Source organism: Cervus elaphus, chromosome 13, assembly GCF_910594005.1.
Source record: "Cervus elaphus chromosome 13, mCerEla1.1, whole genome shotgun sequence".
In the NCBI taxonomy this organism is placed as follows: domain Eukaryota; kingdom Metazoa; phylum Chordata; class Mammalia; order Artiodactyla; family Cervidae; genus Cervus; species Cervus elaphus.
Window position 1 is genome coordinate 66441942 of NC_057827.1, and position 23351 is coordinate 66465292.

Sequence of the window (23351 nt, forward strand, 5' to 3'; positions counted from 1 at the left end):
TACAGGGAAAGGAAGGAGGCTGGGGAGGGATCTAACCGTTTCTGTGTTAGTCACCAGGCTGCCATAGCAAAATACGGCACACTGGGGGTCAAGCGTCAGACATTTATCTCTTGCAGTCTTGGAGAGTGGAAATCTGTGACCTGGGTGAGGGAGAAAGACATTTCTTCCTCTTCCTCTAAAGCCACCAATCCTATTAGATTAGCCCCCACCCTTATGACCTCGTTTAATTCCGGCCCATGCAGCCACAGCGTCCCCTTTGGGCTTCCTAGGTGGCACCAGTAGTTAAGAATCTCCTTGCCAGTGCAGGAGATATAGGAGACGTGGGTTTGATCCCTGGATCAGGAAGACCCCTTGGAGGAGGAAACGGCAACCCACTCCAGTGTGTTTGCCTGGGGAATCCCATGGACAGAGGAGCCTACTGGGCTACAGTCCATGGGGTTGCGAAGAGTCGGACACAACTGAAGCGACTTGGCACGGATGGAATCTTAATTACCTTTAGAAGCCCTAACAGACTTCCCACGTAGTTCAGTGGTAAAGAATTTGCTTGCAACAAAGGAGACCAGGGTTCAGTCCCTGGGTTGGGAAGATCCCCTGGAGGAGAATATCTGAATGGCTACCCACTCCAGTACTGTTGCTGAGAGAATCAAAATTCCAGGGACAGAGGAGCCTGGAGAGCCAAAGTCCAGTCCATGGGGTTGTCAAGTCAGACACGACTGAGCACACAGAAGCCCTAACCCCAAATGCAGTTGCTTGCAGGTTGGGGCTTTCACATAGGAATCTAGGGGAACGCAATTCGGTCCGTAGCAGCTTCTTCTGCAGACTTCTGGTCAACCCTCCTGCTTCCAGCCTCTCCTGTGTCCCCACTTCCATAGTGGAGCTATCAGTTCCGGAATCTTTGGGGGCTCTCTTGGTGGAAGTGGGGTGCTCCTTGGTGGCCCCCAGTTTGCTGGCTTCAGTTTCAGCTTGTTTGGAGCAGACGAAATCGTTCTTCTTTGCTTGCTTCCCAGCCCGCGAAGCTGGACTGAGGTTGTGCCCTCTTGCATCCTCTGTTGCGCGGGCATGAGGGGCAGCAGCAGAACGTGGGGACCAGCACGTGTGCTCTGCCTGCTGTCTTTCCCTTCAAGGTCACTGTTAGGATGTCCTTGCCGGGATGATCATGTTGCCCACAAAGATTTGTTGACAAATGAATGAAACCTCACATTTTCTGCGGCATCTTGCCCCTGTCATCCTCTGACCCTCTTCCCAGAAGATGTGTGATTCCTCCTTCTTTCCAAGGTGACCAAACCTCTCCTCCCCATATACACAGTTTCCTTTGGAAGTCTGTTCCAGCCACCATCTTCCTTCTCCTTGAATTGTCACCAACTCCCCTTCTTCTTTACCAGCTGAGCCCCCAGGGAAGCCCAAGAATACTGGAGTGGGTAGCCTATCCCTTCTGCAGCGGATCTCCCCGATCCAGGAATCAAACCAGGGTCTCCTGCACTGCCAGCGGATTCTTTACCAACTGAGCTTTCAGGGAAGCCCCCAGTCCGCCTGCAATGTGGGAGACCTGGGTTCAATCCCTGGGGTGGGAGGATCCCCTGGAGAAGGGAAAGGCTACCCACTCCAGTATTCTGGCCTGGAGAATTCCATGGACTATACAGTCCATGGGGTCGCAAAGAGTCTGACACAACCGAGCGACTTTCACTTTCACATCATCCCTCCTCTGCCCCGACCCTCCTGTCACCCACGCTGGTGCCTCCCATCCTGAGAAGGCCCCTCCTGACCATGCTGCCCCGTGGGGCAGGGTTTCCAGCTCTTTGCTCCTTTCCCAGTCTGACTGCCTGTTTCCTGGTCACTGCTGGTCTTCAGGCCTTACCACTGCTCACCGGTCCAGCCTCTGCATCCCCAAATACACCCTCGTTGCCAAGGTCATGGTCTTCTCCCTGCACTCAGCTCTCTTCTGGACATCCCGCTCTGCCCTCCACTCCATCCTCTCGGAGTGAGACCCTCCATTGGGGTCTTCTGTGTCCATAACCTGGTAGTACGTGCAGTCTTCCCTGGTGGCTCAGCAGTAAAGAATCTGCCTGCCAAGGAGACGTGGATTCGATCCCTGGGACGGGAAGATCTGCTGAAGAAGGAAATGGGCACTCACCCCTCTTCTCAACATCCCGCTCCGCCCTCCACTCCATCCCCTCAGACTGAGACCCTCCCTTGGTGTCTCCTGTGTCTGTAACCTGGTCCAAGCAGCCAATTCCCCACCCGCCTGGGAGGTGGCTGGTGGTCATACCCAGACTCTCACCGCCTCCCTGGGAGTTATGCCCGTGGCCGCTAGTCCATCCTTGCGATTTCTGGTTTCATTCACATGCACTTTTTTGTCCATCATACTGAAGCACAGCCTCATGGTGAGGCTAACAAGGGACTCCCCATTGGCCATGGGCCAAGTCCAACCCATTAGCAGGGGGTCCCAGGCCCTCCACAATGGAGCCTGACCCCTCCTGCCCAATCTTCTCGTCCCATCCTTGATTCAAACAGAGCTGGATGGCTCATCACTTCCCAGGCACACTGGGCATGCCTTTCCAGGCCCTTAACCTGGATGACTTGCCGTCTTCCTCCCCAATTATTTCATCTCTCAGATCCATCAAAGCTAGAGCTCTGATCCCATCCACCAGCCCCAACCCGGGATTCCTTCCCCACATGCCCTGGCCCCCAGAGCTTCAGTAACACTTGTGCCTTCACTTATCCCCAGCCCAAGCAGCAAACCCTTTCCGCACATGTCCCGTTGGTGCATGAATCTGGGGACTGCTCCCCACAGGATGAGGTCCACGGCCCCATCCTATATGGAAGTGTTTCTTCCCTCCTGTCCCCAACCAGGCCACCAGGTTTTATTCTTAGGGAAATCTTCCCTCCTTCCCCCAGGCTCTCTGAGCCCATCCTCAGCTGCAGAGGTGTTAGTTCAGAGCTGCAAAGGAAGGTTTGGGGCGTGACAAGGCCAGATGCAAAGCCCGGCTCTCTCACCTGCCCTCCTGCTCACGAGGGGTTCCCCCACAGGTAACAGTGAGGCCCTGCTGTCTCCCGCACAGGCCTGTGGCGCGGACAGTCACTGACGCGCGGGCAGCGCTGGCACCCTCTCCCCCAGCGAGCTCCTGCGTGCCTGGGGCCCGCCTGTGCGTTCCTATGTTTGCTCCCCTCCTGGACCACGAGGCCCTCAGGAGACAGGCATTGCCCTAGTCTCCTTTGGGTCCCCTGATCCTGGCACAGAGCAGGCACACTCAGCGTGTGCAAATGTGTGAGCCAAGAGTCAGCACCCAGCAAACATCTGCGATCAGATCACACAGGGGACTATATTAAATATCTTGTAATAAACTATAGGGCTGCGCAGGTGGCTCGATGCTAAAGAATATGCTGCCAAGGCAGGAGATGCGAGTTTGAACCCTGGGTTGGGAAGATTCCCTGGAGAAGGGAGTGGCTACCCAGTCCAGTATTCTTGCCTGGACAATTCCATGGACAGAGGAACCTGTCAGGCTATAGCCTATGGGATCACAAGAGTTGGACACGACTTAACCACTAAACGACAAATACACACACACACACACACACACACACACACACACACACACACACACACGCTGAGTCACTTTGCCGTACACCAGAAGCACAACATTGTAAGTCAACTTATACTTCATTCTTTTTTAGAAAGAGTGCAATGAGCAAGCCCATAACTGGGGGTGACGGAACAACGTCTTACCAGTGATCTCTGCTCAGAAGACCCTTTAAACCTTTGCCTTGATCAGTGGGATAATTAGAGTCTGCAGACCATAGGCAAATAAATTAGCAAGGATTCCAGGACCGTTTGTTAATTACAAGTAAGCATTATGTATCTCGGCCTCCAGGATGAAAAAGGCCATAATGGGGGTGGTGGGAAGAGACCGGGCAAACCTCAGAAGTGGGCTTTTCACTTGACTTTCTTGATAAATAATTCAATTTCTATCAAGTTCTCTATAATTCTTGCAGTTTTGACGTGAGGCAGCTTAGAATGGCATAGTAAATATAACTGTATGACCCTCCATAATCTTTTTCAGTGCATTAAATGGACAGAGTCTACTTCTTTCTGTGTTAGCTAGGATGACAATATAACCTGCCATCCCAACTAAAATAATTCAGAGTCAAAGGGGGACTGACTATTGACGAAGACCCAGGACGTAAGCATAAACCCTGCTGCCCCAGTACACTGAAATGAGTGATTCTGATATTCCAACATTAGAATATTTACTCTGTGGTTAATTAGCTCTATGTGAAGAACTGCCATGAAACCTCACAGGCAACATGATAGAGCAAATGAAAAAACTCCTGAAAGTGACATTGTTCGGTGGAGATGTCTCTAAGGAAATATCGTTTGCCATCCACAGTGGTACTTGCATTACTGTATAGATAAGAGACGATTTGAACACTGAGTTTCCCAAATGGAATGCCATTAAGAGAAAGAGAAAACTGGAACGTCCTTGGGGGTCCAGTGGATAGGACTCTGTGCCCTCACTGCCAGGTGCCTGGGTTCAATCCCCGGTGGGGGAACTAATAAGACACTGCACGCCGTGTGACTAGGCCAAAAAATAAAAGGCAGGGGGTGGGAAGGATGTCCAAGAGGGAGGGGATATTTATATACATATAGCTAATTCACCTCATTGTGCAACAGAAACTTACTTAGTACAGTAAAGCAACTGTGCTCTAATAAAAAATAATTTTAAAAAATTAAAGGACTACAATTTTTAAAAGAGAAAATCAACCAACATTGCTTTTAGTTCTCCACTTCAGATACTTCAAAATACGTAAATTCTTCTGATCAGTGTAAATCATTAAGAACATTTTGGACTGAATAACCTGCTGAGGGGAAAACCCCCTAGGTTTCTGTGACAACAAGGAGCTTTCATATCCATCTGGACGATGAGCCATCATCTGTGAAAGGCTCAGAAGTTCATGGTTCTGCGGTGAGGACATTTCTGTGACAGGATCACGGCGCTGACAAGGCTGTGTGTTCTTATACAACGTGGTCTCCTGTCGGGCACCACTCACTCACTCACCCAGTCTGTCCAGGACAGTGTGTGCACAGGCGGTCAGGGAGCTGGCTTTCACGGGCTACGGATATCGTGCCTTTGTAAGGCTTCCAGCCAGGGCTGAAGCCAGGGAGAGAACTAGGAAAACTCATCTTGGTTGCTGGAGGAGGAGGCATGAAAGAAGAGTGAGGAGCGGCCGCCTGCCCCCAGGGTGCCCAGTGTCTACAGAACTTCAAAAAGGAGGCTGGTTTAGCCCAGATGAAAGGTCCTGACAGCCGGTAGCAATGGAGGAGGCAGGGACTCTGGCTGGACAGAGGGGTGGGGGGCAGTGTACGAGCTGAGCTCAGAGGCTGAGCAGAAGGACATCTCCAGGATGCCATGCAAGTGAAGCTGCAGGGTGTTTGGGGAATGAAAAGCAGAATGAAGGGCTTCCCTGGTCGTCCAGTGGTTAGGCCTCCATGCTTCCACAGCTGAAGGCCTGGGTTTGATCCCTGGTCAGGGAACTAAGATCTCACAGGCAGCAAAGTGTGGTCAAAATAAGTAAATACTATTCTTGGGCTTCCCTTGTGGCTCAGCTGGTAAAGAATCCTCCTGCAATGTGGGAGACCTGGGTTCAATCCCTGGGTTGGGAAGATCCCCTGGAGAAGGGAAAGGGTACCCACTCCATTATTCTGGCCTGGAGAATTCCAAGGACTGTACAGTCCATGAGGTCACAAAGAGTCGGACACGACTGAGCAACTTTCCCTTTCTTCTTTTCTATATATTTTTAAAGAATGGATTGACTGGGGCAGAGGAATGGGAGGCTTGAAGGACTCTGAAATCCAATCTGCACATCTTGGACTTTGCAGGTTTCTTTTTCTCCAATAAGAATAATTTGAAAACTGGGAAGAGTTTTTTTTTTTTTTTTTTAAAGTCCCTTAGGAGAAATTGTCAAGGGCCCAAGATAGGTGAGAGATGGGGGGGAGGGCAGCTTAGTGACTGCAAATCCCTTTCTCCAGGTCTCCACAAAAGGTCTCAGATTTGGCCAGATGGGAGTCGCAGAAAACTGGGAAGGGAAAAATGTCATGATTTTCCCAAAAGCAGAATAAGTTGGGTTCTTGAAAACAGAGATGATAAATTTGATATTAATATGGGCTCTGAGCAATAATTTTAACAGATTTTTGAAGAGCTGGTGTGAACTCACTTGGAAGGAAATGTTATTGCGAAGAGGCAAACCAAACCCATTCCCTCTTTTCACAGGGTTACCAGGCTGGATGTGCAAAGCATTGGTAAAGAGCCTTCACAAAATCCTGTGGATGATATGGGGAAAAATGGGCTGGGCGGACAAATATTTAGGTGATGATATTTGGTTGGACAAACACATTCAGGATATTTATAATAAACAGGTCAGTGGAGATACACCTGGTGAGATGTGGATGACATGGGAGCTGCATTCCTCCCACCCCTGCCCTGCACTGCTCATGTGTTTATTAATTATAAGGATGAAGAAGACTTTAATGTGTTTACCATAGTACGTTCACTGCTGTCCCAATGCTGATGTGTTAGATGCCAGATATAAGAGTTTAAAAGATTTTGGTTGGTTGAAAGGATGGCTTGAAACCAATAAAATGACATTTTACAGGGGTAAAGATAAATCTCGTCTTTAGATTTAAAAACGTCAATTAACTCAGTAAAGGTTGGAGAAGACCCAACAGTAATTTCATTTGACAAAGACTGACAGGTTTATATTGAACAGAAGTTCAATATGAACCAACAGCATATAGCCTGGCTAAAAAAAAAAAAAATCAATACAAATTTCAGTTGTATGAATAGAATCATAATATCCAAGTTATGTAAGGGAAAGGCCACTCAGGTCAGTCCTCTGAGATTACTGTATCCAGGTCTGGGTACAAGGATTCAGGAGAAGGGAGTCCAGTTAGGTGGTAAGGATGTCTACACGCATGAGGTGTCTAGAAACTGTCACGTGGTGGACAGGGAAGAAATGGAGCACTTGACCCTGGAGTAGATGAGAGCTCCCTTCAAAGCATATGCACGTCTAGCGTGTGCAACAGACAACTGATTTTGTCTCGAGTGTCATTGATTCCTTCATTCATTTGCTCAGCATTTACAACTGCCAAGTACGTTCCATGTTGTGTGAAGCGTGATGGGCATCAGAGGCACATAATCTCCTGGGAGACGTGAATGCACACGCGCGTGCACACACACACACACACACACACACACACCCTCCCAAGTTCCTCAAAGACAAGGTGGATTGATGTAAGGGATGCAATCAGGTTCCAGTAGACATGGTGGGGGTGTAGCAGGCCCACGATGGCCTCCCAGATGGGGCAGCTTCTCTGCCAGCAGGCAGGCAGGGACTGGGGAACAGCGTGGGCAGAGGTCCAGAGCACTCAAGTGCAGGGCACGAATGTGAGTTGGGGTAGAGGTTGCCCAGTGCACGGTGTGGCAGCAGCGTGTCAGATGCCAAAGACAGCATTTGCTGCAGGAGCACCAACAGACTGGAAGTCCATGCAGGGACGTGTGCACTTCATGGGGCAGGCGTCAGAGAATGAAATGACATCGCTAACCCCTCTTTGGGCAAGTTAACCCTGGAGTAAGCAGAGGTAAGGAAACCTGGCCACAGGGTGTTAGCGCAGACAGAAGCCTCAGGACAGGCGGAGGTGAAATGGACCAGGCAGAAGTGGGATCGATGAAGGACACTGGAAAAGGCAGTTTGGAATAAAAATAACCAACCATCTTTTTAATAATTCAAGCTCTTCAACTCTGAAATGGGCCGAGTGACCATTTGTCAGGGATGTTGCAGAAAAGTACTGTGGTGTCAGCAGGCAGGTTGGGGACCACAGTTTAATATTCTTTATCGATGTTAGGAATCTGTGATTAGCTCTCATTTTATGGAGTAACAATCTTTTTATGAGAAAGTGTATTTACATATTAAAATTTGGTATCAGTGGCGAACAGCGTTCTGGATGTTTGGAGTACCCAGTTCTTAATTTTGAGATTCTATGCGTGTGTGCGTGCTAAGTCGCTTCAGTCACGTCTGATTCTCTGCAACCCTATGGACTGTAGCCCACCAGGCTCCTCTGTGTATGGGATTCTCCAGGCAAGAATACTGGAGTGGGTTGCCAGTTCCTCCTCCAGAGGATCTTTCTGACCTAGGGATCAAATCCGTGCCTCTTGTATCTCCTGCATCAGCAAGCAGGTTCTTGACCACTAGCGCCACTTGGGAAGCCTTGAGATGCTATACTAGCTGCATCAGTTCATCAGGGATGCTGTAATGAAGCACCACTTACCAGAAGACTTAAGAAACAGAAGTTTACGGTTTCACGCTTCCAGAGGCTAGAAGACCAAAGTCCAGGTGTGGGTAGGGCTGGGAAGGAAGGATGGACTTTAAGCCTCTCTCCTTGGCTTGGAGACAGCCGTCTCCTCCCTGTGTCTTCTTCACACCGTCTTTCCTGTGTGTGTGTCTGTGTCCTAATTTCCTCTTCCTACAAGGACACCAGTCCTATTGGATTAGGGCCCACCTTAATGACCTCGTTTTAACTTGATTACCTCTGTAAGGACCATGTCTCCAAAAAAGGTCACATTCTGAAGCACCAGGAGTTAGCATTTCAACATATGAAGGGGGAAAGTGAAAGTGAAAGTGAAGTCACTCAGTTGTGTCCGACTCTTTGTGACCCCGTGGACTGTATAGCCTATCAGGCTTCTCTGTCCATGGGATTTTCCAGTCAAGGGTGCTGGAGCGGGTAGCCATTTCCTTCTCCAGGGGGATCTTCCCAACCCAGGGATTGAACCCCAGTCTCCCACATTGCAGGCTGACGCTTTACCATCTGAGCCACCAGGGACTTGGCTCAGAAGGGGGAGGAAGAGCACAGTGCAACCCAAACCACTAACTGAAAGGCAACTTCTCTTTGCTCTTAGAGTAAAACCCGAGGCCCCGCGTGTACAGGCCGCCCCGTCTCCCGCCCCGCTCCCCAGAGGAGCCTTACTCGCCTGAAGCAGCGCCCACTGGCTCTCTGCCCACTGTTGATGTGTCTCGGTTCACGCCTCAGTCCAGTTCAGACCCTCCAGAGTCATCTGAAACCCTTCCTTCTGGTTTTCTTTCATTGCACTCCTCACAGTTTGCACTGACGTATTTATTTGTATGAGTATTCTATGTCACCTACAGGGAGAGATACCCTTTATCTCCCAGCTCAGCACACACACAGTTCAGGTAAAGATCAATGCTTGAGGGGAAAAACGCTTGTTCTTACTACGTTCAGAGCATCCTGATATTTCCTATTTCGTTTATTTTTTTTCCTCATAGTAAAATATATACAACATAAAATTTTCCGTTTCAAGCATTTTGAAGCGCACAGTCTGGTGGCATTAAGTATAATTCACCCTATTGGACAACCATCACCACCAGCCATCTCCTGAACTTTGTCATTATCCCAAATGGAAACTCTGTTTCCATTAAACACCAACTCCCCTCCCCCAGCCCCTGGCACCTGTCATTCTATTGATACTTTCCATCTCTATGTACTTGACTCCTCTGGGGACCTCATATAGGGCTTCCCAGGTGATGTTAGTGGTACAGAACCTGCCTGCCAGTGCAATAGACACAGGAGGCATGGGTTTGATCCCTGTGTCGGGAAGATCCCCTGGAGGAGGGCCTGGCAACCCACTCCAGGATTCTTGCCTGGAGAATCCCATGCACGGAGGAGCTCGGCAGGCTGCAGGCCATAGGGTCACGAAGAATCGGACACGACTGAAGCGACTTAGCACTCACACACACAGGGACCTCATATAAGTGGAATCATCCAGCATTTGTCTTTTTCTGACTGACTGGCTTATTTGACTCAGCATAATGTCCTCAAGATTTATCTGTGTGGTAGCGCGTGTCAGAATTTCCTTTCTTTCAAGAGTACATCATATTCCATTGTATGGATAGACCACATTTTCTCTCTCCATTGATCCATGGACAATGGCTTGTTTCCCCATTTTGGCCCTTGTGAATGATGCTTCTAAAAACATGGGTGTACAGACATCTGTTTGAGACCCTGCTTTCAATTTCTTTGGGTATACACCCAGAATGGAATTTTCTGCTTCTCTTTTCTTTTTTTTTTTTTAAATTATAGTTGATTCTGTTTCAAACTGCTGATGTGACTTTAACTTCGTAACACTTGCAGTTTAGAAGGCACTGTGTTTTTTTTTTTGTGCTATATCCCCAACCCCAAGCATGGTGTCTAGAACTATTTTTGGAGGAATGTTGAATTAAACTATAGATGCACAAGGCTCTCCATTTTTGGGTAATTTTTTTTATTACTTTTCCATGAATAAAGGCTACAGAGCTCCCGTTTTTCTTTCTTTTTTCACATGTTGTACAAATGCTGCTATTAATGTCATGGAATGCTATGGTTATATTGTCCTAGAGAGCATACATCATTTATTACAACAACAATATGTTCTGGACTCGGGCCATAAATTATCTCAAAGTGACGTGGAATAACAGTCTGTTAAAATGTTTGGGCGCAAAATCTTACATTATTAATTAAGTTTTCAGAGATTTTTTTCTTGAACTTTCTTTTTTTTTCCTCCACAGATCTTTTAAAAATGTTGTGTAGATTATACTTAGTTGACTGAACATGCGTGTCCTTGTAATTATACTAAAATTTGCTTTTGTTAGAGTAAGCTTTTACCATTGTGGGGAAAAACATAGCAGTTGAATACTCTAGGTTAAGAGGGTAATAATGATCTTTATCATCTCAGAGCAGTGGGCTGTGTTTTTGTTATTTGTCATTTTGTTCCATCGGAAGTAAAATCCTCTAAGAAAATCTCCAGCTCAATTTTTCTCCCATCCCACTTCTGAATTTTCTTTACTCCCCAACCTTTCTGCTTTGGGGCCATCAGATATCATATCTTTCACATTATAAACCAGGAATGCTAACAATCTTAAACAGAATCATCTTTTAATCATTTATTCATGATTATCACTTCCTTTCCATAGAATGCCACACATCAGTTTCTAAACACTAACTATCCAAAGTATCCTAATGTATAAAATCACAAAGTGGAGTAGCAATAGTATAAAGGTCAGACTGGAAGGGGAGAAAGAGAGGAAAAGAGAAAACAGAGAAACGCCAGGTTCAAATGTGCACCTGTGTTTAGTCCCAACCTTCAAAAGCCCCTCTCCGGGAGGCTTAAGAAGGAGGGGATATATAAAGTTACGACTGACTTGCATTGCTGTATGGCAGAAGCCAACACAATTGTCAAGCAATTTTCCTCCAATTAAAAAATAAATTCAAAAAAGCCCCAGCACCTGCCTTTGGGATGCATAGAGTCTGCCTGCACTGGGTCGGGGTAGAGGCTTCATGTAACTCTTCTGCCACCCCTGCCCTCTGTATTTGACCTCTATTTCTTTTCTCTGTCAAAGTTCTGAAACATGCATCTACAAGCATTCTCCTTTTCTTTTTTTGAGCGTTCTTAATGATTTACACTGATCAAAAGAATTTACATATTTTGCATTGTCTGAAGTGGAAAATTAAAGGCAATGTTGATCATTTTTTCTCTCTCTCTTTAAATGTTAGCCCTTTTATTTTTTGACTGCACCGTATGCCTTGCAGGATCTTCATTCCCCAACCAGGGATCAAACCCATGCCCCCTGCAGTGGATGTGTGGAGTCTTATCCACTGAGCCGCCAGGGAAGTCTCTGCGTGCTCTCCTTTTGATGTCTGGCAGCTCGGCTCCGGTCCCCACTGCTTCACCAAGATGCTCCAAGTCACCCGGGGGCCCTCTACCACCAGATCGAAGCCCTTTCCCCAGGCTCGTCCCCCTTGACTTGTCCCACAGAGAACCTTGCGGAGCTTTCTGTCCACCTCTGTGCAACTTTCTGTGCTCTTGGCTTAATGAGACAGCCCACTAGGCTGATGTCCTGCCACTCAGACAGCTCCTTCGGAATTTCCTTCTCTCCTCCCTTTCCAAGGCTCTGTCCAGCTCCCTTCCCACCCTCCATCCTCTCTTTAGAGTGTTCCTGCTACAGCCTCTTTGCTAACAATTCCCACTTCTCATTCTTTCACTGGCCAGCTGGTCTGCACCTCCAGTTGCTACCGGGCATTTCTAGTGTGAGGTCTGCTGTCCTCTGGTGTTTGGCCTTCCTGCCTCTCCGGCTGTATCGTCCTAGAGCAGTTTCCCTCCGGCCCATCCCTCAGCTTCTTTCTGCCCTCTGACTATCCGGGCCCTGAGTGCTCCTTTCCAGACAGCTGCAGACACCCTGGGGTGCTGCAGCTGCAGGTCCTGGCCCCTGTGGTCTGATTCACGCTCAGCTCAGTTCAGTTCAGTTCAGTCACTCAAGTCGTGTCCGACTCTTTGTGACCCCAAGGAATGCAGCACGCCAGGCCTCCCTGTCCATCACCAGCTCCTGGAGCTTGCTCACACTCATGTCCATCGAGTCAGTGATGCCATCCAGTCATCTCATCCTCTGTCATCCCCTTCTCCTCCTGCCTTCAATCTTCTCCAGCATCAGGGTCTTTTCAAATGAGTCAGCTCTTCGCATCAGGTGGCCAAAGGATTGGAGTTGCAGCTTCAGCACTCAGGCTCAACTCTAACACTGTTGGTGTCAGCCACCTGCTGGTGTGCAAGCCTCCTGCCTCCCTCTGTCCTCCTGCTGGGTCTGGCTCAGGCTTCTGTGCCGGCTCTCAGGACCTCTTAGCTCAGGCCACTCTCATTTCCCCAGTGTTTGAATACAGACCGTCCTGCTCACGTCAGGCCAGCCCGAGGGCCTGTCAGCAGCCCCGGCTGTTTGTTTCCCCCACCGTCATTAACCCTGTCCCTCCAACCCCAGGTCACAGTTGAACCCACAGCACCTGCAGCTCTTGAGGGTCACGCCACCACCCCACCCATCCCAGTGTACTTTTCCTCTTAACAACCCTGTGGTCTTCTGTTCTTGGTCTCCTTGACCAGGACGGGGCTTCAACCTTTCCTGTCTGTCCAGAGCATCTAATGCCAGTCCTGCTAACCCATATGCCAAGCACAGAGCGGCAGGGTCCCATCCCTGACCCTGCCCTCTGCTTTTGCAAAGAGAGGTCCCCATCCACCTCTGAACCCCAGCGAGGCCCCCCGGTTTTCTATTAGTAACTTTTTTACTCAGTTCTCATTTCACCTACTTGAGCTTCCCTGGTGTCTCAGAGGGTAAAGAATCTGCCTGCAATGCGCAACAGCTGGGTTCGATCCCTGGGTTGGGAAGATTCCCCTGGAGGAGGGCATGGCAACCCACTCCAGTATTCTCACCTGGAGAATCGCATGGACAGAAGAGCCTGGCGGGCTGCAGTCCTTGGAGTCACAAAGAGGTGGACACGACTGAGCGACCGTGCACCGCAGACAGCACTGGAGCTAATACCTGCGACTGGAAACCAGTCAGAATTGAACAATAAGTGAACTGTAACTACTGTGTAGCCAGGAGCAAAAATGTTACCCCGTCTGTTCTGGACCAAGTTAGTTCAGTTCAGTTCAGCTCAGTCGCTCAGTCGCTCTTTGCCACCCCAATGACTGCAGCACGCCAGGCCTCCCTGTCCATTGTCAACACCCAGACTAAGTCAGAGGATCGTCAAACTCACTCTCTGCATCCTCACTTGCCACGTGCCGGCATCTTTCACGGTCAGTGACTGGCGCGTGTGCGCAGGAACCGGAAACTTTACAACCCCGTGGATTTGCGCCTTTATCTCCTTCTGTGGTACTTTGTCCCGACTCCCTGTCTCCCTGAGATAGAGAGATTTGCGTGGGTCCTGTAACAAGTTAACAAGTGTCTTATGTGACAACCCAGCCCCCCACCCCAGGGGCTGATCAGAGGTGGAAGGGACCCCGGCAGATGTTTCAGCTCCCTTTAAAGACCCCGGCCTGACATCTGGAGGGCCCCTTTTGGACGTGGGAAGCCGCATCGGTTCGAGCCGAGTCATCAGCCTGACGCCGGTTCTCACTCGAGGCAGGGCCTGGCCGCGGCGGAAGAACCCGCGGGAAAGGGGCGCGCCTGGCAGGACGTGGCCAAAAGTGGAGCTGCTCAGACGTGGACACCCGGCCGAGATGGGCCCGCGAGTTGTCCATGTTTGGTCCTGGAGCCGCCCGCGGGGCGCGCGGGGACAGCGCCCCCAGGGGAGCGCGGGCGCCCGCGGCTGCAGGAGGGTTGCCCGGGCCGGGGCCGGGGGTGGGATGGGGGGCGGCTCTCCCGCTCCCCGCGCGCCCCGTTCCGCGCCGCAGCCGCCGCCTCGCCTTTGTCCCCGCGCGCCCCCCCACCCCGGAGCGGGCGGCCGCGCGGGGAGGCGGGGCCCGGCCGCGGCACCTCCCGCCCGGATCGCACGCCGCCCTCGGCTCCCCAGCGCCCCGGCCCCGCCCCGGCCCGGCCTGGCCACGTCCCCCCGCCGAGGCCGCCCCCTGGCGGGCGGAGCGGGCGTTCGGCTAGCGCGGCCGCGGCGGCGGGCCCGGGGTTGCCATGGTAACCGGCGGCGGCCGCCGCCACGGCAGGGCCGGCCCCAGCGCCAGCGCCGGCCGCGGCTCGGCGCGGTTCAGTGTGGGGGTGAGCGGGCGGCGGCGCGGCCGGGCCGGGGGAGCGGGCGCTGCCCGGCGGCCTCAGCATGGAGGACGGCTTCTCGAGCTACAGCAGTCTGTACGACACGTCCTCGCTGCTCCAGTTCTGCAACGGTGAGGAGGGGCGGCGGCCGGGGCGGGCCGGGGGGCCGCGGAGCGGAGCGGGCCGAGGGGCGAGGCCGGGGCGGCCGGGGAGGCCGCGCAAAGTTGCTGCGGAGGGGCGCGCGGTTCCCGCCGCCGCGGGCGCATTGTGCTGGGCCGCCGAGCCCCAGGCCGCCCGCGCCTCGCTGCGCCCCCGCCCCCGCCCCGGCGCGGCTCCCGGCTCCCGCTCCCGGCTCCGGCCAGTGCGCGCGGGGAGCGGCCGGTCCCGGGGAGACCCGCGCGGGCGCACCGACCGGGCAGCGCGTGGGGAGGCCCGGGCGCCCCGGGGCTCCGCGGGGACGTGTTGCTTTCTGCTTCCAAACTCGCATCTGTTTGGAAATGTCTGGATGAAGAACTCGGAAAACATATCAGTTAATAACAAAACACTCCTTGGAGGATGTGCGCAGTGTTTGCTGTGCATGGACTCAGATCCATTCCGTTCTACTTTGATGAAACCATCAACACTTTCATGCAATCTAGAGCTGTTTAAATGGACAGTCAGAGTGAACCGGGCTTCAAAGTGTTTCGACTGTTTACGGGGTGATCCTTTTTGGGTTTTTTGTATTTCTTTTTTTTAATACAGGGAGGAAATATTAATAGCTATCAATATGGCATCTTTAAAAATTACATAAAATCTTACTTTTCAAAGATGTTAGTTTCACTAGTAGGGTTGAAAAAGATTTTCACAGCAGACTGCACGGTTTATCAGAACATTCATGCACAAAAGTTAACTATACAATTTTTCTATGTTGGATTTATTCCTTTATTAGAGGATCCCAGAAACTTGTTAAAGAAAAAATAATCGTGTATTTACTAGAATGTGCCTCTAGTACAGATGGAATCTTTTGGAATTCCAGACGCTTTGACGACTTGAGCAATTATGTTGCAGTTGTATTTGTGATTTAGGCGAATTTCTCTAGTTTTTGGACACCTGTTTGCAAATAGGAGGTATTAGCCTTGGCAATTAACATCACCGGGTTGATTCATCCTCTATAATGATATTTTAACCTCTGGCGAAATTTATCATCTTTTTCATGGGAAAGTATATATTCTGATAGTTTTGGCAGCTTGTAATTTTCATGTTAATCACATGTGAGCCTTCATTAACTTGTAATGGCCTCTTCAGCAGAAAGGGTGAAAGTTTTTGCTCTCCAAATTTAACAAGAGTTTCAGAGCTGAAGGAGGATAGAATGTATTTGGTGCCCTTCTGGCCACTGGAATTTCTTATATGTAGTTGAGAGTCATGGAAACGGTTTTATCCTCCACAACATTAAGTAGATATTTGAGCAGTTGTTTAGGGGCTGGTCATATTGCTTCTAAATAGCGGTTCAGTCATAAAGTTGTACATCTATTCATGAACGTTTTGGATTTCTGCCTTTTCTTTTTAAGTGTGTGTTAGAGATATTGGTAAGGAATTTTACTGGCAAGTGTCTAGAAGAAAGTAAAAACCAGGTTTTATATTGTATGGCCAACAGTTTAAAGAAAAATGACTATTATTGAAGCATAGTTGATTTACAGTGTGTTAAATTCTGCTCTACAGCAAAGTGGCTCAGTTATACACGTATATCTATTTTTTTTTATATTCTTTTCCGTTATGGTGTTTCTGAAGATACTGAATATGATTCCCTGTGCTACACAGTAGAACTTTGTTGTTTATCCACCCTGTATATAATAGTTTACATCTGCTAACCCCAAGCTTGCAATCCATCCGTCCTCTACCCATGTCCCTGTTGGAAAAAAATGACTTTAAAATAGCTTAGAAAGAAGCAGTAAGATCAGTTCAAAATACAATTGAATCCTAACAGTTGAATTACTTTTCTTTACAAAGCTCTTAGCTCTGTGCTTATTTTTTTGGTTACCTTATGAATAAAGTTTAAAGCAAGAATGGTCTCTGAGGTAGAAATGAGTGTCACACTGGTGATGTTTTAGGCAACAAATGTTTGGATGAGAAATTATTCATTTTAAGAGGCCTTTACTAAGTGAAAATATAAATGAATACAACCCAATTAATGACTGTGATGATTCAATGAAAGCAGTGGATCACAGGAACACCATTTCACCAAGCATTAAATTAAACATTTGGGTACTTTATTGGCTACAGTGAAAAAAAAATTCTTTTTGAATTAGAGATTTCCATGACAATGGCAGGACTACAGCACGCAGTAGATGAACCCATCCATGTTCATATGTCGATCACACTCCATGCTTTCGATAGTGACAGGAACCAAAAAGTCATAGTTGCTTATTAGCTTCAGAAAATGACATCCCATACTTGTTATTTGGATGACTGCCACAGTTAACATCTTCCTGGTGTGACCAAGATAGAAGTTAGTAATAAACATGAAAAGAAAGGAAGAGAAAACGTTGTTCTAAGGAGTGAAATCTCTAGTTCCCACTGTATTTTTTCCCTTACCATCTCTTGTACTTGATTTGTAATGGATATTAAATGTCAACACAGGCAGTATCTAGCCTCGTGAAAAGACTATCCATGCTCCTCTTTTAGGTACTGGCTGTCTCATTTCAGTAGGAAATGTGTGCAGTATTTTTCTCTCCAAACTGTTTAGGACTCTGTAAAGTGAGCTAGAAATCACAAACTTCTGTCCGCCTAAGAAAAAACTACAACAGTTGGAAAGTGGACTAAAGCTGTCATTTATAAGCCAGTTTCCTGTTTGGGAAATACTTGCCATCTTTTACTCTATTTTTTTCTTCAAACCCTTCCTTTTGCATATGAGGAAACTGAGTCTCAAAGAGATGTTTCTAACTTTATAAGGCCATACAACTAGTAAGGCTTGGATATCAATATGACTTTTTTCGGTTTGTTTTAGTAACAGCTATTGAGAAAGATAATTCACATTCTATAAAAATTCTCCCTTTTTAAAATATACAGTTAAGTGGCTTTTAGTATATTCACAGAATGGTGCATGCATCAACATTATCTAATTTTAGAGCATTTTCATCACCACCCCCAAAGCAACCCCAGCACCCACTAGTTTATATTCCCCATTGCCCTGGCCCTTTGGCAATACCAACCTGTTTTTCTGTCTCTGTGGATTCTGAATATTCAGTATAAATGGGATCATATAATATGTGGCCTTTTGTCTGGCTGTTTTTACTTAGCATAATGATTTAAGGTTCATCCATGTTGTAGCATGTGTCACTACTTCATTCCTTTTTATGGCCAAATAATATTCTGTTATATGGGTAGACCCTACTTTATTTATGTGTTCACCAGTAGATAGGCACTTGGGTTGTTTCTACTTTTTGATTGCCATAAATAATACTATCAGGAACATTCATATCGAGGTTTTTGTGTAAACATATGTTTTCATTTCTGTTTGGTTGATACCTAGGAGTAGGGCTTCCCAGGTGGCTCAGATGGTAAAGAATCTGCCTGCAATGCATGAGACCCAGGTTCAACCTCTGGGTCAGGAAGATTCCCTGGAGAAGGGAATGGCAACCAACTCCAGTATTCTCGCCTGGAGAATTCCTTGGACAGAGGAGCCTGGCAGGCTCCAGTCCACGGGGTCGAAAAGAGTTGGACACGACTGGGTGACTAACACACTTTCACACTTATCTAGGAATAGAATTGCTGAGGCGTATGGTAACTCTGGGTTTAACATTTTTGAGGAACCAGTCTTAATTTTTTGAAATCTAAACATCAAGCCGTCCATCCTAAAGGAAATCAGTCCTTAATATTCATTGGAAGTACTGATGCTGAAGCTGAAACTCCAATAGTTTGGCCACCTGATGCCAAGAACTGACTCCTTGGAAAAGACTCTGATGCTGGGAAAGAATGAAGGTGGGAGGGGAAAGGGATGACAGAGGATGAGATGGTTGCATGGCATTATCAACTCAATGGACATGAGTTTGAGCAAGCTCCGGGAGTTGGTGATGGACAGGGAGGCCTGTGCAGTCCATGGGGTTGCAAAGAGTCGGACACGATTGAGTGAACTGAACTGAAACATCAAGCTCTTTTTATTATACCTTGTTGGTATGAGACTAGGGAGTCAAGAAACTGGATGAAAGAGGGAAGGAAGTGGGTGGGAAGAACATACTGTTGCAATTTCATTTCTGTGAGTCACTTTTGATTCTTCCATCAATCACAGTTCTTCAAAACAAGTCAATGCACACTTTGGCTTAGTTGCTGTAGGTTACAAGAATTTCAGAGTTTGAGGGGACCTAAGGGTGATCTCATCTCATGATTTACTTTCTTAAGCCTCTAAATGTTTTGTCAAAGTACAGCTTACCCAGGAACCCAAATGTCAGACAGATAAACCACAGGGAGCATCCCCCGTTTAACTCGGGGAGAGGGCAGCGTCTCTGGTCCTCCTTGCCTGTCCTGTCATCCACTGATTCCATTCACCCAGCCCTCCAGGGCTTGAGATCTCTGTTCCAGAGGTTATTCAACATGTTTGAGCAGTTCCAAAGAACTGAAAACTCACTATCTCTGCATGCAGTCCATTCCTCCTTTGTGTGGTTCAGACTGTCAGTTGCTAAATGCAGTTAAAATTTGGCCCAAGTTCTGCCCCTTGGGTCCATAGGAAATCGGTTTAATCTATATGTACTAGGTCATCCCATGTTTGAAGACAGTCATGATAGTTTCTTCTCAGGTCTGATTCCAGCTAAACATTACCTTTAGAAAAAGAAGTCCTCACAAGACACAGTTTTAGACGCTTCATCATCCTGGTTTGCCCAGTCTGTACTTCTTTTCTTTTGTCTGTATGCCTCTTTGGGCTTCCCTTGTGGCTCAGCTGGTAAAGAATCCGCCTGCAATGCAGGAGACCTGGATTTGATCCCTGGGTCAGGAAGATCCCCTGGAGAAGGGAAAGGCTACCCACTGCAGTCCATGGACTGTATAGTCCATGGGGTCGCAAAGAGTCGGACACAACGGGCGACTTTCACTCACTCACTCGTATGCCTCTTTAAATTTGACACAGCTGAATGTGTGCGTATTCCAAGCATGGTTTTTAAATAGAGTGAAGCAGAGCTGGATACTTCACCTCCTTTGTTCTAAAGTCTATACTTCTAATAATGTAGCCCAAGACCATAATAATTCTTTTGCTTGCCATTTCATGTTGTTACCTTTTATTGGTTTTCACCTAAAATTCTTGTCTGTTTTACATGTATTGTGGCTAACCCCGCCTTTTTTTTTTTCCATACTTTTCCCTTTTCTTTTTAAGGGGGAATTTCCTGCAATACAGCGTAATTGTAATCTGTATCATAATGCTGTAAATAATCCCAACACTTATATTTCAGTGTTATAATAGCATGGAAGTTGGTCGTTGCCTTAAAGGTTATGATTCTGGCTGATAGCGTTTTTGTCTGTCTTGCCTGGAAAGGCGCTGTGAGGGATCTTACCATGTTCCTTTCTGTACATGGCTCATCTACCACTTCTGACCTAACTGGACTTCCCCTGCGGGTGCTCCTTGTTAATGACCATAGCCTGTCAAGGCCACACTACCTGCTGCTCCCAATGACATTCTGAAGTCACTACAGTAATCTTTTGAACTTTGTTGTTTTTGTTCACTTGCTAAGTTGGGTCTGACTCTTTGTAACCCCAGGGACTGAAGCACACCAGATTTCCCTGTCCTTCACAATCTCCCAGAGTTTGTTCAGATTCATGTCCATTGAGTCAGTGATGCCATCCAGCCATCTCATCTTCTGTCATCCCCTTCTCCTGCTCTCAGTCTTTCTTAGCATCAGAGTTTTTTTTCCAGTGAGTCAGCTTTTTACATCACATGGCCAAAGTGTTGGAGCTTCAGCTTCATCAGTCCTTCCAGTGAATATTCAGAGCTGATGTCCCTTAGGATTAACTGGTTTGATCTCCTGGTAGTCCAGGGCACTCTCAACAGTCTTCTCCAGCACCACAATTCAAAAGCATCAATTCTTCAGCACTCAGCCTTCTTTATGGTCCAGCTCTCACATCCGTACATGACTACTGGAAAAAGCTTAGCTTTGACTATGCGGACCTTTGTCAGCAGGGCGATATCTCTGCATTTTAATATGCTGTCTAGGTTGGTCCTAGCTTTTCTCCCAAGGAGCAAGCATCTTTTAATTTCATGGCTGCAGCTACTGCCATTTATTTTTCTAGTTATCAAATGAAATCTTTTTATTTCTAAGCATTTATATTGGGGGAGTTAAGAATACTTTATTTAAAATCTTAGAAATATTTTGGCATCTGCGATTCTGTTAACTCTGATTCTGATAGAATTTTCATGTTGGCAAATAGTTGGGTTTGAAACAAGGTCAAGGAACTCCTGTGAAGAAATCACTCTGAACTCAACCATATGAAGTCTTTTCAAACCTCATTTATTCTTCTGTGGTGGCAGAGGACTGAGTTAGATTTTCTCTGATAGCAAAATCTAAAGAAAATGGTTTTTACAGGAAAATGCCAAGTAAGCACCCATACTAAGTGAGAATTTTTAATTGGTATACTTGATATTCTGGCAGGGAACCTATTTTATAGCCAAACCACAAGAATTTATGACATTATAAACAAACACAAGCACTCTGATGGAAAGTTCACCAAACCAGGCTTAAAAGTAACTATTAGCTCTTGTTAATTTCTGAGATAATATAAGCTTTTTCATATAGTCTCTTAAAAAATAAACATTTTAGTTGAGTGGAGAGCGAATAAAAAAGAAATAACATCTTTGTTTCTACTATCAAAGTCTGCTCAAGCTATAAAACTAGAAGCGTGAAAAACTTAATTATGATAGCATTGAAAATTGAACATTACAGCTTTGCTTCTAGTAGCAAAAACAGCTTCTCCAAGGACTTAAAACCAATGGTATTTTGTGCCACTTACAAAAATCTCTTTCAGGAAAACTATGATTATTCATCTTTAAAATACTAGCTTATTAATTGAGGATTTCTAGGATTAGCAAAATGTTTTAAATGCCACCAGACACATTGAAAACTTTTAAAAAAGTATGCTGCAAATTGTAAATGGCATGTAACTATTATCAATATACCCTCCCCACCAAAGCTTCATATGTTTCTCACTAGATGTTTGACACATAAGTTTAATATTCTGCTGAAAGCAGCATGTTTGTTTCAATGTTGTGTGGGATGGGGGCTGTCTTATATGCCACCCGGAGCAAGGACATATCCTCTTTGGTTTCCTTTAAAGAAATAGCTCTTTAGAAGATTTTCATTCTTTAAAGTATTTATTTTCCGATCAAGAGTTAGGTAGACATACTTTCAATTTTGTTTCCTCTCAAGCCAGTTTCTTTACTGGAAAATACTATTTGTGGGGAAAGCTACATTTTTACAAGAGTACTTAGCTGTGTCTTAAAATACAGTAGCATGTTTATCCTGCCAGCTTTCTGGAAAAGATTTAAACTTGCTGTCTTTAATAAACTACCCTCTCTGTGAAGGGGCAGATTTGACCGTTAGCCTTGGATGATGCAAGAGGGTGGGATCGCCGAACCCAGAGCGTGCCCAAGGTGGGGAGTTCCTCAGGAGACCTTGGCAACCTGCAGAGAAGGAGAAGACAGGTACCAGCCTCTCGGGGTGGTGTCTCAGTTGTGGTGTGTCCTTGCGGTGGGTCCAGCACTGGTGGTGTCCTTCATTCTGTGCCCTCTGGAGGGGAAGGCATCATTGTCCTGGACTGCAAATTATTCCCACAAAGAACCTTTCGAGGACAATGGGCAGCTCACAGTTAAGGATAATGAGGATAGAGACGATCAGGCAAGTATTCATGGAGAGAGAGGCCTTTAAGTTCACTTGGCAGATGGAGCCAATTTCGAGTGCATCCCTACAATGTGCCCAGGACAATGAAAAATGTTTAAAACATGTCCTCCCTGGAAGCACCGGTTTTCCCTCATCAGTGTCCTGCATGCCTCTTTCCCCCCGGCCTCCCATCCCCACGGGAGAGTTCTCCTCTCCCACAGATCTCATCATTCCTGCCCCTGCTTTACTCAGACCCCGGTCAGTCCTCATCTGGGGTGTGTTGTAAGGGCAGCAGCCCCAAGCCAGCCTTTCGGCCTCCAGTCTCAGCTCCTTTTTCTTACTCAACATGTGCTTGAGTACCCACCGAGCTCCTTGCTAGGCAGGTCTGAGGGTTCCAGCTCCAGCTAGGCAGGAGCCCACGAGGCCCTGGCTTTCGGGAGGCGCGCGTTGCTCTTCGGGGGCTGGATGCTCAGCCTCATGTTCTCGGCCAGTCTTGTTTAACGATGCTGAGCTTAGACGGTGCTGAGAAGCAGGCTCAGGAGAGGGGCCGGGCATGGGACCGGGAAAGGCCTGCGTGAGCTCTTCCCCGGGGAGTGGAAGCCACTCACCCACAGGGGGCGGGGAGAGGGCAGAATGAACATTCTAGACTGGGTGCAAAGCCCTGGGTGGGGAAACTAAAAATCTCCCCAGAAAGAGAGAAAAAGGGGACAGAGCTGAAATGAGACGGGGAGTGCCCTGTGGGGCCTTTGGGCCACGTTAGGAGTTTGGTCTTATTCCAGGGAGCAGAGAGAATGTGGTGGAGAATTTTGAGGCGAGAGAGTGACATAGTCAGATTTTTGGGGAGTTTTGGGAAATGCCTCTCCCCGCAGTGTGGAGGAGGGGCTGGGGGTGCTGCTGAGAGGGGGGCTGTTGTGTGAGGAGGACGGTGGCAATTCCCACCAGAGGGCTGCT

At 47.7% G+C, this 23351-nt stretch overlaps 1 protein-coding gene across 5 annotated transcripts in view; it reads left to right on the forward strand.

Moving 5' to 3' along the window:
- EML1 (EMAP like 1) overlaps positions 1–23351 on the forward strand; it is a 196883-nt gene that overhangs the window by 46755 nt on the left and 126777 nt on the right. For 2 of the 5 annotated variants that reach the window (XM_043921462.1, XM_043921464.1), the window contains exon 1: positions 14520–14699. The exons of 1 other annotated variant lie outside the window; for it this stretch is intronic. In XM_043921462.1, the coding sequence (XP_043777397.1) occupies positions 14633–14699 (67 nt within the window). In that variant the 5' untranslated portion in view covers positions 14520–14632. Of the gene's footprint in view, positions 1–14518; positions 14700–23351 lie in introns of those variants that run through there. 2 more of the 5 variants (XM_043921461.1, XM_043921465.1) reach the window with 2 other exon arrangements.